The sequence below is a fragment of the Strix uralensis genome, chromosome 14, assembly GCF_047716275.1.
Source record: "Strix uralensis isolate ZFMK-TIS-50842 chromosome 14, bStrUra1, whole genome shotgun sequence".
In the NCBI taxonomy this organism is placed as follows: domain Eukaryota; kingdom Metazoa; phylum Chordata; class Aves; order Strigiformes; family Strigidae; genus Strix; species Strix uralensis.
In genome coordinates this window covers 3168367-3181126 of record NC_133985.1, presented here as the reverse complement: position 1 = coordinate 3181126, position 12760 = coordinate 3168367, and the positions used below count along the sequence as shown (strand labels likewise).

The window sequence follows — 12760 nt, the reverse complement described above, 5'->3', positions numbered from 1 at the left end:
TGGAGGAAATGCACCAACAGGAGAAAAATCCCCAAAGTCCCAATTGTCATCTTGCATCACGTCTCTTCAAAGGACAATCATCCTTGAATGAAGTCAAAGTGACAACGGCTCACACTTCATGGCCACAGTGGTGAAACACTGGACACGAGGACAAGGTATTAAGTGCGTGATCAAACACACACAGATTACACCGGCCCCCTCAACCCATCCACTTACAAATCCCACCTGAGGAGAAGCAACGAACCATCAATGGCTGTAGAAGCTCCTATGGATGCCCACCACTACACAAGGACAGTAGGCTGAAGCGCTACCCTCCCACAACCCCTTTCTCAAGACAAGAAGGTAAAGGTCAATCAGACAGGATTCAGAAGTCTGAACATCACCCCCCTTACCAACACATTCCTACGTCAGGCAGGCAGCAGCACAAGGGACTGCTCTGCTGCAAGATCTTCATAACCTCAAAAGACTCTGTGGGCATTTCAGTACCACACACTACCTCAAGGTCCAGAAGGCCTCCAACTGCAGAACCTTGGAGCCTGGGAAAGGATCCTCGGCAGGAATATTCTGTGCCCCTCCTGCCTCAGGCTTTTCTCTGGGCAACCTCTATTCCACACTTAGGGACATAAGTTCTCAAGACAAACACATCATCTCCCGTTCTTGTCTTCTTCTGATATGCAGAGGGAATCAAAGAATGAGATGAGAGATGAGGAGAGGGAACAACAGGAAACCAAAACTGATACCAGCCCACTCAGCACCGGTAACAAGACAGTACAGAGTGCCTGGGGACCATCACCACCACAGCCGGTGTGTCCTGCATTCCTTCAGCAAGCTCGGGGGCAAATGCCACACACCAGCAAGCAAGAGCGGCCCCAAAGCCCACGTCGTGGCACCTCTCCCCGCAAGCGGCAGTGACTTGACTGAACGGGACGACAACTGCCACCCACAACAGCAAAGCCCAGCGGAGGACGGGAACTGCTGCTGCTGCTGCTGGCGGCGGCAACACCTTCACTTACCCCCCACCCCCGCAGCCCCGGCAAGAGCCCCGGGGCTGCGGGGAGGACGCGAGGGCAGAGGCAAAGGTGCCACCACCACCCTTCAGCCCCCGCCACGCACCCACCGCCCGCAGGCCCCGCGGGATGAGCCCGGCTCCCACCAGCGCCTGCCCACGGGACGCGCCAGAAGGGCGGCAGCGGGCAAGGGGCGTCGGGGGAAGGGCCGGCAGGCGACAGACGGACGGAGGGAAAGAGGGAGGCAGGGAGAGAGGGAAGGAGAGAGGGAAGGAGGGAGGGCCACTGACCGTGTCCAGCAGAGCGGGCGGCTCCGGCTGCGTCTCCTTCGCCGCGGGGCCGGGCGGCGGCGGGAAGTTGGGGCTGAAAACCATCAGGTCGCTCTTGCCCGCGCCGTCCGCCACGCACAGGCTCCGGCTCTGCCGCTGCGAGTACGACCAGCTCCCCACTTCGCTGGCGCACACCAGCGTCGCCGGCCCGGGCCCCGACAGCACGGCCGCCCGCGGCGCCCACCGCGACGCCCCGTACAGCACCACGGCCAGCAGGAACAGGCTCGACACCGCGCAGATGGCCACCACCAGCCACACGTTCGTCGCCGCTGCCGCCGCCGCCGCCGGGCCGCCCTCCGCCGCCCGCAGCCCCGACCCCGACGAGGACGACGAGGACGAGCCCGCGGCCGCCAGCGCCGCCTCGGCGCCCTCCACCAGCGACACGCTCAGCGTGGCCGTGGCCGAGCGCGCCGGCTCCCCGTGGTCCCGCACCACGATCACCAGCCTCTGCCGCGGGCCGTCCGCCTCCTCCAGCGCCCGCGCCGTGCTCACCTCGCCGCTGTACAGCCCCACGCGGAACGGGCCCTTCCCCCGCGGCTCCCACAGCTCGTAGCGCAGCCACGCGTTGTAGCCCGAGTCCGCGTCCACCGCGCGGATCTTCGCCACCACCTGCCCCGCCGGCGCCCCCCACGCCGCCCACGCCCACCACGCCCCCGAGCCCGGCCCCGACGCCGCCGAGCCCGCGGCCCCGGGCCCCGGCCCGCCGCCGGCTGCCGGCAGCAGCGCCGGCGCGTTGTCGTTCTCGTCCACCACGAAGAGCTGCACCGTGGCGTTGCCGCACAGCGGCGGCTCCCCCGCGTCCACCGCCCGCACCTCGAACTGCAGCACCTGCACCTCCTCGTAGTCCAGCGGCTGCAGCGCCCACAGCCGCCCGCTCTCCGCGTCCACCGACACGTAGCTCGACGCCGCCCGCCACCCGCCGCCCGCCGCCGCGCCCCCGCCGCCGCCCTCCCACACCGAGTAGCTCACGCGCCCGTTGCCCGCCTCGTCCGGGTCCCGCGCCCACAGCCGCGCCAGCTCCGCGCCCGCCGCGTTGTTCTCCCGCGCCAGCACCGTGTACACGGCCTGCGCGAACGCCGGCGCGTTGTCGTTCACGTCCGACACCGGCACCCGCACCCCGCGCCTGGCGCGCAGCGGCGGCGCCCCGCCGTCCTCCGCCCGCACCTCCACCTCGTACTCCGACACCCGCTCCCGGTCCAGCGCCTCCCGCAGCACCAGCGAGTACGAGCCCGCGAACGTCGCCACCAGCCCGAACGGCGCCGCCGGCCACACCGCGCAGCGCACCCGCCCGTTCGCCCCCGAGTCCCGGTCCGACACGCTCAGCAGCGCCACCACCGTCCCCACCGGCGCGTCCTCCGCCACCGGCACCGACAGCGACGTCACCCACACCTCGGGCGCGTTGTCGTTCACGTCCAGCACCTCCAGCTCCACGCTGCAGTGCCCCGATAAGGGAGGGGAGCCTCTGTCTCTCGCTTCGATTTGCACCTCGTGTAAACGGAATTCTTCGAAGTCCAAAAAGCCCGTCAGTCTGATCTCGCCCGTCTTGGGGTCAATGCTGAATAGATTCCTGCTACCAGCAGGAACCGAACTCACGATGCTGTAGGAAAAGTCCTGATTGACACCCTCATCTGGGTCCGTGGCGTTCACCCGCGCCACGAGCGTCCCCTCTGCAGCGCTCTCCGGCAGCTGCACTTTATACACCGACTGGTTGAACTGGGGCGCGTTGTCGTTGGCGTCCAGCACCGACACCACCAGCTCCATCGTGCCTGTCAGCGACGGCCGGCCCCCGTCACTCGCCGTCACCACCAGCCGGTGCACGGGCACCGTCTCGCGGTCCAGCGCTTTCGCGACCACAAGAAACAGGGTTTTCCTATTTTCATCAGCGGTTTTAACATCGAGCGTAAAGTGCTCGCTGGGGCTGAGGGTGTAGGAGAGCTGCGCGTTGGCCCCGATATCCGCATCCGACGCGCCCTCCAGCGGGAACCGAGAGCCCGGCAGCGACAGTTCCGCGATGCTGAGGTTTCTGCGGGCGGCGGGGAAGAGCGGGGCGTTGTCGTTGATGTCGGTGACCTCCAGCTCCACGTGGAAGACGCGCAGCGGCCGCTCCACCAGCACCTCCAGGCGCAGGGCGCACGGCGCGCTCTTCCCGCACAGCTCCTCCCGGTCCAGCCGCGAGCTCACCACCAGCGCCCCGCTCGCCCCGCTCACCTCCACGCTCGCCCGCCGGCCCTGCGCCACCAGCCGCAGCCGCCGCGCCTCCGCCTCGCCCGCCTCCAGGCCCAGGTCCTGCGCCAGCCGGCCCACCACCGTCCCGGCCTTGGCTTCCTCCGGCACCGAGTAGCGCACCTGCCCGCCGCCCAGCGCCCAGGCCGCCGCCAGCACCAGCACCCGCACCGCGGGCGCCCCGCACACGCCCATCGCCGCCGCCGCCGCCGGCACCCGCCCGGGCCCCGCACGGCTCCCCGCCGCCGACCGCACGCCCCGGCTCTCCTGCCCGCCCCGCGCCGCCCCCCCGCGCTCACAGCCGGGCTCTCCGCCGCACCGGGGCGGAGCCGCCCGAGCCGAGCCGCCGTTTCTGAGCCTGCAGCGACACCGTGTGCTGCTCCGCCGCCTCACGCGCTGCCCACGAGCGCCCGCGCCGCCGGCCCCGACCTGCTCAGCCCCTCTCCCGGCCCTGACCGCCCTTCTGCCCGCTCCTTCGCTCTTGCTTTCTCCTCCTGCAGCGCTCTCTGCTTGCACACAGCCCTCGCTCGCCCTCGCCCGCTTTCCTCTTGCCGCCTCCCGCTCCCTTTTCCTGACCGTTTCTTCCTTTCTCTTCCGACTCGGTTCGTCTCTTTCCACGACCGTCCCTCTCCTCCTTCTCTTCGCTCTTTCTTCTCTCCCGTCTTCCTCTTCTCTTCCTTCTCCTGCTCGGGCTTGCCCTGCCGCCCCCCGCTCTCTCCGCCCCTTGCCCTTCTCTTTCCACCCTTCTCTCTTCTTTCCCCCCGATCGCAGCTCACCAGCCGCCGCCTCCGCGGCCGAGACCAGCAGAGTCGCACCCATCGGCGCTAATGACGGGGCAGCAGCGCCGGAGCGCGGGACTCGAGCCAAGGCCGAGGCTCTCAGGGACCAGCTCTGTTCAGCGCCGAGAGCTCAGGTCGGTGCGTGTCGTCCCTTTACGATTTCTTTCTTTCTCCTCTGTGTCATCTTCCTCCCTTCCTTCCTGGCTTGCTTTTTACTTGCATAGTGTCGGTCCTTCCGCTCTTTTTCCTTTCCATGTGCATTTCCTTCTGACATTTTATTTTACTCACCCTTTTTCTCTCTTCCCCTTCTCTTTCCTTCTTTCCCCTGTTTCAGTTTTGCCTACCCTCCTCTTCTGTTTCCATCTTTGTCTCCTCTGTTCTTCTTATTTATCAAAATCTTTCCCAAATATCTACACCATGCTCGCAATGAAGCATGGACATGTCCCGTGGAAAGAGCTCTCCTTCCTCTTCCTCACCCCCCCTCACCAAGCCTTGCAGAGTGCCCCGCAGTACCGAGGATGCCGAGTTCCTCAACTCCATTCAGCATCTCGAGATAACATCAGTGCATGCTGGGAATCTTCCTCAATCATCTCTTCTTGCTTGTTTGATTGCAAGGAGTCCTTCCTTTCCTTTTTTTTTACTCCTTCTTTCCTCCTTTCTCTTCTCTCTTCTTTCCTCTCTTCCTTTCTCTCTGCCTTTTTCTTTTTGCCCCGCTCTGACCTTTCTTTGTCTCTCCTTCTCCTCTGCTTCCATCCTTGTCTCTTCATTTCTTCCTTTACCAAAATGTTTTTAAAAATAGCTGCACGACACTCACCATGAAGGAGGGACACGCCCTTTGGCAAGAGCTCTCGTTCCTCTTCCCTAGCACCTTCCTACGGTCCATGCACCTGCAACTTCCCGTCCCCTCGGGATGAAGGCCACACTCCTCAGCCTCCAGTCCTCTCCGGGACCCGGCAGATAACACAGCAAGGCAATCACATGGCAAAGAACAGCTCCGTGACATCAGAACACAATCCACCACCCTCTGAAACACAAGCCCAAGACCCAGGTACTTCAACATCCAATAAAACAGGAGCCAAACAGTCCCAACAGCCGAGGGGAGTCTCTCAGTTGGGAACTCAAACCCATCACAGCCCCACACGACAACCCTCCAGGAAGGTTCACAAAGCACGAGGCAACCACAGCTCCCCACTGAGAACATCTTCTGGATGCCCAACACATCCACTCCCAGAAACGCATTAAGGTCCCTCCTCCACCTGTCCCGGCTGCCGTCTGCTCCCACCGTGCCTGGAAGCAGCAGCAGAGGAACGAGAGCAGGCAGTGGTGCTTTGCTGCTCCAACCCTACAGGCATTACAACCCAGGCAACCTTCGCTCGATCCAACAGGGAAATGCCGCAGCTGAGCAGGAACAAAAGCACATCTGTCTCTCAAACACATCCACTGTAGGTGTGAGCGACTTACCTGGAGCATCACTGGGTGCTTCTTCAGAAATGAAACATTTTCAGGGGAGGGGAATTGGTTTTAAGGGACATGCTCCCTTAACTTTATCAGCAATTTCGGGGGAAGCTGGACAGAAAAATATTACTCATGTTCTTCAAAAGCTTTGAAAACCCTGGACAGTGTGCACTGCCCCCTCATGCACTTCTGTCACAGGGGAAGCAGGAGGGACACCTCAAAGCTAAGGATGTTCTCTCAACGTCAACCTCAGCTCAGGAGACTCGAAAAGCCATTCCCCACACTGATGGACAACTGCCCGAAACTCTGACACCCAACAGCTGCCAAAATTCAGCAGTCTGCATTTCATCCACGTTACCAATGTGAGAAAAGGGGGAAAAAAAAAAAAAAAAAAAAAAGGATGGAAGTTTTTGGTAAGAGGAGAGAAGAAAAACAAAGGATCCCATTCTGCTATGTTGAAACACAAGTTTTGATAATATGTTCGATACAGACAACACTTGTTCCTCTCCGTAGCAGGACTAAGAGCAGAGAGGTAGCCACGGAGAGGCTCAGAGAAGGCTGGCCAAATGTGATTGAAATTTGGAAAAGCTTCGGTTTGACCAACACCATTCCCCAGCCAAGGGGAGGGCTCCAAGCTGAGTATGGCAGATGTCTGCTCATCTGACAGGAACCGTACAGAGAACACCAAGGCACGAGGACATGCAGCGCTTGTGGAGGTCCTGAGAGGATCCCAGGCAAGCAGCACGGTGCGTCGGGCGTCTTCCCAAGGCTTTCTACTGCAATCCTCTATCCCAAGCCCTGGGAAACGGCATCTCCACAGCTGAGCACACATCCTCCAGTTCTTCCCCAGTGACACACTCCATGTTCTACACAGCATCTCCATTTCCTCAGGAAAGACGCTTCCCCACTCAAAGTCACCCTCCCCCTGATTGCCCCAAGCCCTACTCCGTGCCACTCGGAGGATCGCGGCCACAGTACCCACACATTTCTCCACCACAACACCAAGCCCCAGCACTAAAGCCCACACTGAGCATGACCCAGGCCTTCGCACGTGCTCACCTTCCCTCACGACTGGCACAAAGAACATATGGAGGGATGCAAAGCCACACAGTGACTGGCAGGCTCTTCCCAGCTGCTGGAACTCCACCACGAATGCCTTGTGCCTCTTCAGCAATCTCAGATGGAAACACCACAGAGCTGCACAGCAGAGGTCTTAACGATTCTGTGATGGGAGTTGGGACAGCTTGTGCTGGGTTTGTGTGTGTGCCGGGTGTTTGATAGCAGCAGAGGCTGCAACAGCGGTGGCCCCTTTGAGAAGCTTCTCGAAGCTCCCCTGGCTCCAATTCAGACCGGCCTCTGGCCAAGGCTGAGCCGATTAGCGATGGTGGCTGTGCCTCTCTAATAACATATTTAAGGAAGGGAATGTGTGAGGAAGAGTTGTGAGAAGGACACCTGTGTGAACACCGAGGTCAGATGAAGAAAGGAGGAGGAAGGGGGGAGGTGAGCCAGTGCAGAGACACCCCCCCTGTATCCTGGGGTGAGAAGCAGGGCCCCCCCCTGCCACCCATGAAGGTCCACGGTGGAGCAGAGATCTGCCTGCGGCCTGGGAAGGACTCCGATTTGTGGAAACAGACTCTACACTCAGAGAGTTATACAGCAGGTATGGTTACTCCGGCACCGGGTGCAAGGGGATTTCTCCACAAAGCTTGCACCCCCCCAGCACATTTTACCAAAACCTTATCGAGTGTGCATATACATATTCATTGATTACATAATACAAATATCCACATGCATGAGTGAGGCTGGGTTAGCTCTAGAGGCTGGTGTCAGCAGTTTATACTCTCTTTGCACCTGCATGTTGCCTCCTGGGGGCCATCTCCGGGGTCTGTTGGAGGAAGGCTCACAGTCCTCCTCACCTTGTACTTTTCCTTGGAGCATGTGCAGATTCTCTCAGCCAATTTCTTGAATAACAAGAGTGTTTTCAGCCAGTTTACTCATTCGATCTTATCTAAAAGTACCAGTGTATCCATTTCGACCGTCCATATATGGCTATCTTATTCATTACCAAGACTAAACTAGTTAGAGCACATCTGCTTTCCAAGCACAAGAAGCATATTTTTGCCGAACATGGTAATTCTTGGTAAGATTCCACAGAAAACTGCTTTGTTTTGATGAACACAGTAGTCCTTGGTGAGCTTCCACAGAGCACTCAGGGCAAGCAGGATTATTAAGCAATACTCAGAAATCATTATAAGTTGCTATAAGTAAATACATTGCAAAGAAGGTGAGCGTTTCCTTGTATCAAATCATGTTGGAGAAACCTCACAGAACACTGTCTTCTGTGAGAGAGACACCACGCACGAGCAGGGGAATGTGAGGTTTCTGCCCTCTGAGGAGGGAGGAGTGGCGGACTGGCTGTAACCCCCCCATTCCCTGCCCCCTGTGCCACTGGCGGGGAGAAGGTAGAGAGGTCGGGACCAAAACTGAGCCCAAGAAGAAGGGAGGGGTGAAGAAGGTGTTCTTTAAGATGTGTTAATGCTTTTCACTGTCCCACTCTCTCTGTTAAGTGTTGTCATTGTTAGTGTTTGAATTCAAGTGATGGTTTTTCTTCCCCTAACGAGTCTGCCTTTTGCCTGTAACCATAATGGTTGAGTCAGCCCTCTCTGTCTTTATCCCAATTCCCGAGCCTTTCACTTTATTTCCTCCTTCCCAATCCTGAGGGGGAAGGGCTGAGTGAACAGCTGCCTGGTGCTCAGTTTCCCTCTGGGCTCAAACCATGACATAGCTCTGATCCCAGTCCACACCGGTTTCATTCTTCAGGACAACCACACCAAACGCTGAAGCACCAGCGCACCCACGATGTCAACTGGGTGGGGGAATTTGTACCACAGAAAACCAGAGCTGGGCTGCTGTGAAGGATTTGGCACCAACGTGCACATATCGGAGTTAAGCATGACAAGGGGACACACCATCTCTGCCGAGGCCGACTGTGCAAGTGCAGAAGGAGGGGAAATCAAGCACACACAGATTACACCCACCTCCTCCTCGCACCCGCTTACAAATCCTGCCCAAGGAGGAGCAAGGAACCATCACGGCAACATCAACGCATGTGGAAGCTGCTATGGATGCCCACCACTACACAAGGACAGCGGGCTGAAGCACTGCCCGCCCACAACACTCTTCTCAAAACCAGCGGGAAATGGTTCATCAGACAATGGCCATCACTCTGCATCTCATCTCCTCTTACCAGGACATTCCCTATGGCAACCACGTAGCAGCACGAGGGACTGTCTCTGGTGGAGATCTTCATAACCTCAAAGGACATTGTAGACATTTCAATACCATGTAACCTTCTCCAAATCCAGGAGGTCTCCAAGTCTGCACCTTAGAGCCTGGGAAAGGGTCTTGCAAAGGAACACTCTCTGCCCATCCTGCCTCATGCTTTCCTCCAGGCATCCTCCATTCCACAGTCTGCGACACGCATTCTCAACACAAGCACATCATCTCTCATTCTTGGTTTATGTCATGGCCCATGCTCTTCCCAAACATTTCCACTTCCGTCAGGGAACTCTTCCCACTGCTCCAGGTCACCCTTCACATCAGGAGATGCCCAGGCCCTACTCACTGCCACTGACACATTCACCTCCATGAACATGCCACCGTTTCCTTTCAGTCCAGCTTTTGTGGGCCCTTTCATCAATGATGGCACCACAGAAGTACATACAGCTGGTATCGCATGGACGGTGTCCAGCAGACTCTCCGCAGCTCACCCTTCGTGTTTGGCAATGCTTCAGTAATCTCAGATGGAAATCTTACAAGGGAATCTTACCAGGGGAAAAGAGGATGACAGCTGTGGGGTTGGCTTTAAGCCCTTATAAAGGGAAATTTATTCGGGTTTGATGTGTTGGCAGTTAAAAAATTGTATTTACCACATGGTAGAGTGTGGAGTTTTGGAGGAAGAGGAACAGGGGTGACTCCTGTAAGAATTTTGCAGGTTGCTCCTTTACTGCCACAATCTAAAGTAACCCGTGTCTCTCAATATCCATTGCCAACTGCTGCCAAAGTGGTATTTTAGAGGTAATTACAGATCTTGAGAAAAGAGTGTTTATAAGTCGCACCCATTCCCCTTACAGTTCTCCAGTTTGGCCAGTCTGTAATCCAGATGGGCGGTGATGGCTAATGATCGACTACTGGAGATTGAGTAGCTACACCCCACCTTTAACAGCTGCTGTCCCAAATATAACATCACTAGTAACAGCAATACAGGCAGCAGCTCGCCCATGGATGGCTGCTGTAGAGGTTAAAGACGTTTTCTATGATTCCCCTAAGGGACGAGGATAAGCCCCAATTTGCCTTTACTTGGGAAGGGACACAATACACCTTTAATTGCCTCCCACAAGGATATAAACATTCCCCCACTACTGCTCAGAACGCTTTGGCCAAACTTCTCGACACGGTGGAGATGCCGTTGGGTGTCCATATATATCTGTATACAGATGACATTTTGGTTGGTGGAGATAGTAAAGAACAGGTAGGGCAAGTGGCTGAAACCATCTGGGACCTGTTAACTAAGAAGGGACTAGATATTCTGCCCTCTAAATGTCAAGGTCCTGGGCAAGCAATTACATTTTAGGAGCTTGGTGGGTGGCTGGAGCAGTTGCAGTACCTGATGATACCCTATCAGCTATTGAAAAGGGGCAAATTCCAGGTAATAAGGCAGAATTACAGCACCTGCTAGGTACAGAATCACAGAATCACAGAATCGTCTAGTTTGGAAAAGACCTTGAAGATCATCTAGTCCAACCATTAGCCGAACATTGACAGTTCTCAACTACACCATATCCCTAAGTGCTATGTGAAACTGACTCTTAAATACCTCCAGGGATGGGGACTCCTCCACCTCCCTGGGCAGCCCATTCCAACACCTGACTACCCGTTCTGAAAAGAAATACTTCCTAATATCCAGTCTGAACCTTCCCTGGCGCACCTTGAGGCCATTACGTTGGGTTACTGGAGAAAGCATATACTGGGGTTGTCGGTGATTGCTCGTCCTTTATATGTTCTGCTTTGAAAAGAGAGAGTGGGACTGGACTCCACAACATACAGAGGCCCTGAGTATTTTAAAGGAGGAACTTAAGACCTGCCAGAAGTTGCGGCCCTTATACCCACAGGATCCGTTGAGGGTGGAGTGGGGATTTGCAGAACATGCCTCCTTTTGCGGTGTGTTTCCAAAGGGACCGTGGGGACCAGCTAGATCTTTGCTATTTTCTTCCACTTCGTTTAAGGAAACAGCAGTTAAGGAAGCAGAGAGGTTGCGTACCATGCAGGATATTGTAGGGTATTTTCTTCTTTTAAGTTTGAGGGGTGGCCCAGGCCGCCACGGCATGCTTATTTAGAGGGAGATAGTCGGTTACTGCCATTAAGAGAGGGTCCAGTCAAAATCTCCAAGCTGCAACAGCCTATAAACCCAGATTTGGGTTTGTTAGGCCAACCCTGTAAACCTTCCCCAGTCAAGGAGGCACCTGAACTGACTGCAGGTTCAGGGACACAAGGAGTGTGCTTTACTGAGGCCTCCACCTGCCGAGTGGGATTAAAATGGCAATATAAAGCAACAGCCTTGGAAACTGGTACAGTAAAAAGAACACAGAGGAGGGAGAACAGAGCGCGCAGGCACGAGAGTTGCGTGCCCTCTTGCTGGTGGCAGAGAATGGTGCCGCTGTGATTTACACCAACGCCTGCGCAACTTATAAGGGTGCTACAGAGTGGATATGCTGTGGGAATCTGCTCGGGGGGAAGTGGGCCGAACAGAGGTTTGGAGGGCCAAGGACTGGCAGCAGTTGTTAGAAACAGGTCAGTCACAACCCCTAAAGGTGGGGTGGATAAAGGGCCATGCAAGACATGGGACCCTCGCTGCAACATGGAAGCAACGGGTAGATCACTTGGCCCAAATTAGGGTACTTGACAGTGATAAAGAAGATTTAGATCCGCTGGCTGAGGGGCTACATATTAAGCGAGGCCACTCAGGGAAATTAGATCTGTTATGGGTGTCGCTCCCGGGGACGGCCTGTGTCATGAGAACATGTGAAGCAGTTCTTAAGGCTTGTCCACAATGTCGAATGAGGCTTAAGGCTAATCATCCAAATCAAGCGCCGGCCCAGCATATCAAACAAGGCAAGGGGCCCTGGAGCACCTGGCAAGTTGGTTATATCGGTCCTTTGAAGACACCTCATGGAAGGAGACATATCTTGGTAGGAGTAGAGGTGGTGTCAGGATTAACTATGGCCACAGCTGTTAGCACAGCTACTGGAGACCAAACATTCTTCTGCGAGGATGGTTTAGTATGTTGCCCATTCCTCAATGAACTCAAAGTGACAACGGCTCACATTTCATGGCCACAGTGGTGAAACACTGGACACGAAGAGAAGGTACTATGTGCGTGATCAAACACACACAGATTACACCGGCCCCCTCAATCCATCCACTTACAAATCCCACCTGAGGAGGAGCAACGAACTGTCATGGCAACATCAATGGATTTAAAAGCTCCTCTGGATGCCCATCACCACACAAGGACAGCAGGCTGAAGCGCTACCCTCCCACAACCCCTTTCTCACAACAAGAAGGAAAAGGTCAATCACAGAATCACAAAATCATCCAGGTTGGAAAAGACCCTTGGGATCATCGACTTCAACCATCAGCCCTATTCTACAAAGTTCTCCCCTACACCACATCCCCCAGCATCTCATTTAAATGACATCTTGTCAAAGGACAATCATCCTTGAATGAAGTCAAAGTGACAACGGCTCACACTTCATGGCCACAGTGGTGAAACACTGGACACGAGGACAAGGTATTAAGTGCGTGATCAAACACACACAGATTACACCGGCCCCCTCAACCCATCCACTTACAAATCCCACCTGAGGAGAAGCAACGAACCATCAATGGCTGTAGAAGCTCCTATGGA

At 56.1% G+C, this 12760-nt stretch overlaps 2 protein-coding genes across 2 annotated transcripts in view; both read right to left on the bottom strand.

Annotated features, from left to right (window-relative positions):
* Window positions 1-12760, bottom strand: part of LOC141949953 (protocadherin alpha-2-like) — a 149282-nt gene that overhangs the window by 108307 nt on the left and 28215 nt on the right. The gene's annotated exons all lie outside the window — the stretch shown is intronic.
* On the bottom strand, window positions 581-3760 carry LOC141949919 (protocadherin alpha-3-like). Its single transcript, XM_074884085.1, has 3 exons — window positions 1114-3760; window positions 773-933; window positions 581-667 (listed from the first exon to the last, which is right to left on the bottom strand). The coding sequence occupies exons 1-3, from the start codon at window positions 3752-3754 to the stop codon at window positions 581-583; spliced, it is 2889 nt and encodes a 962-aa protein (XP_074740186.1). The 5' UTR covers window positions 3755-3760.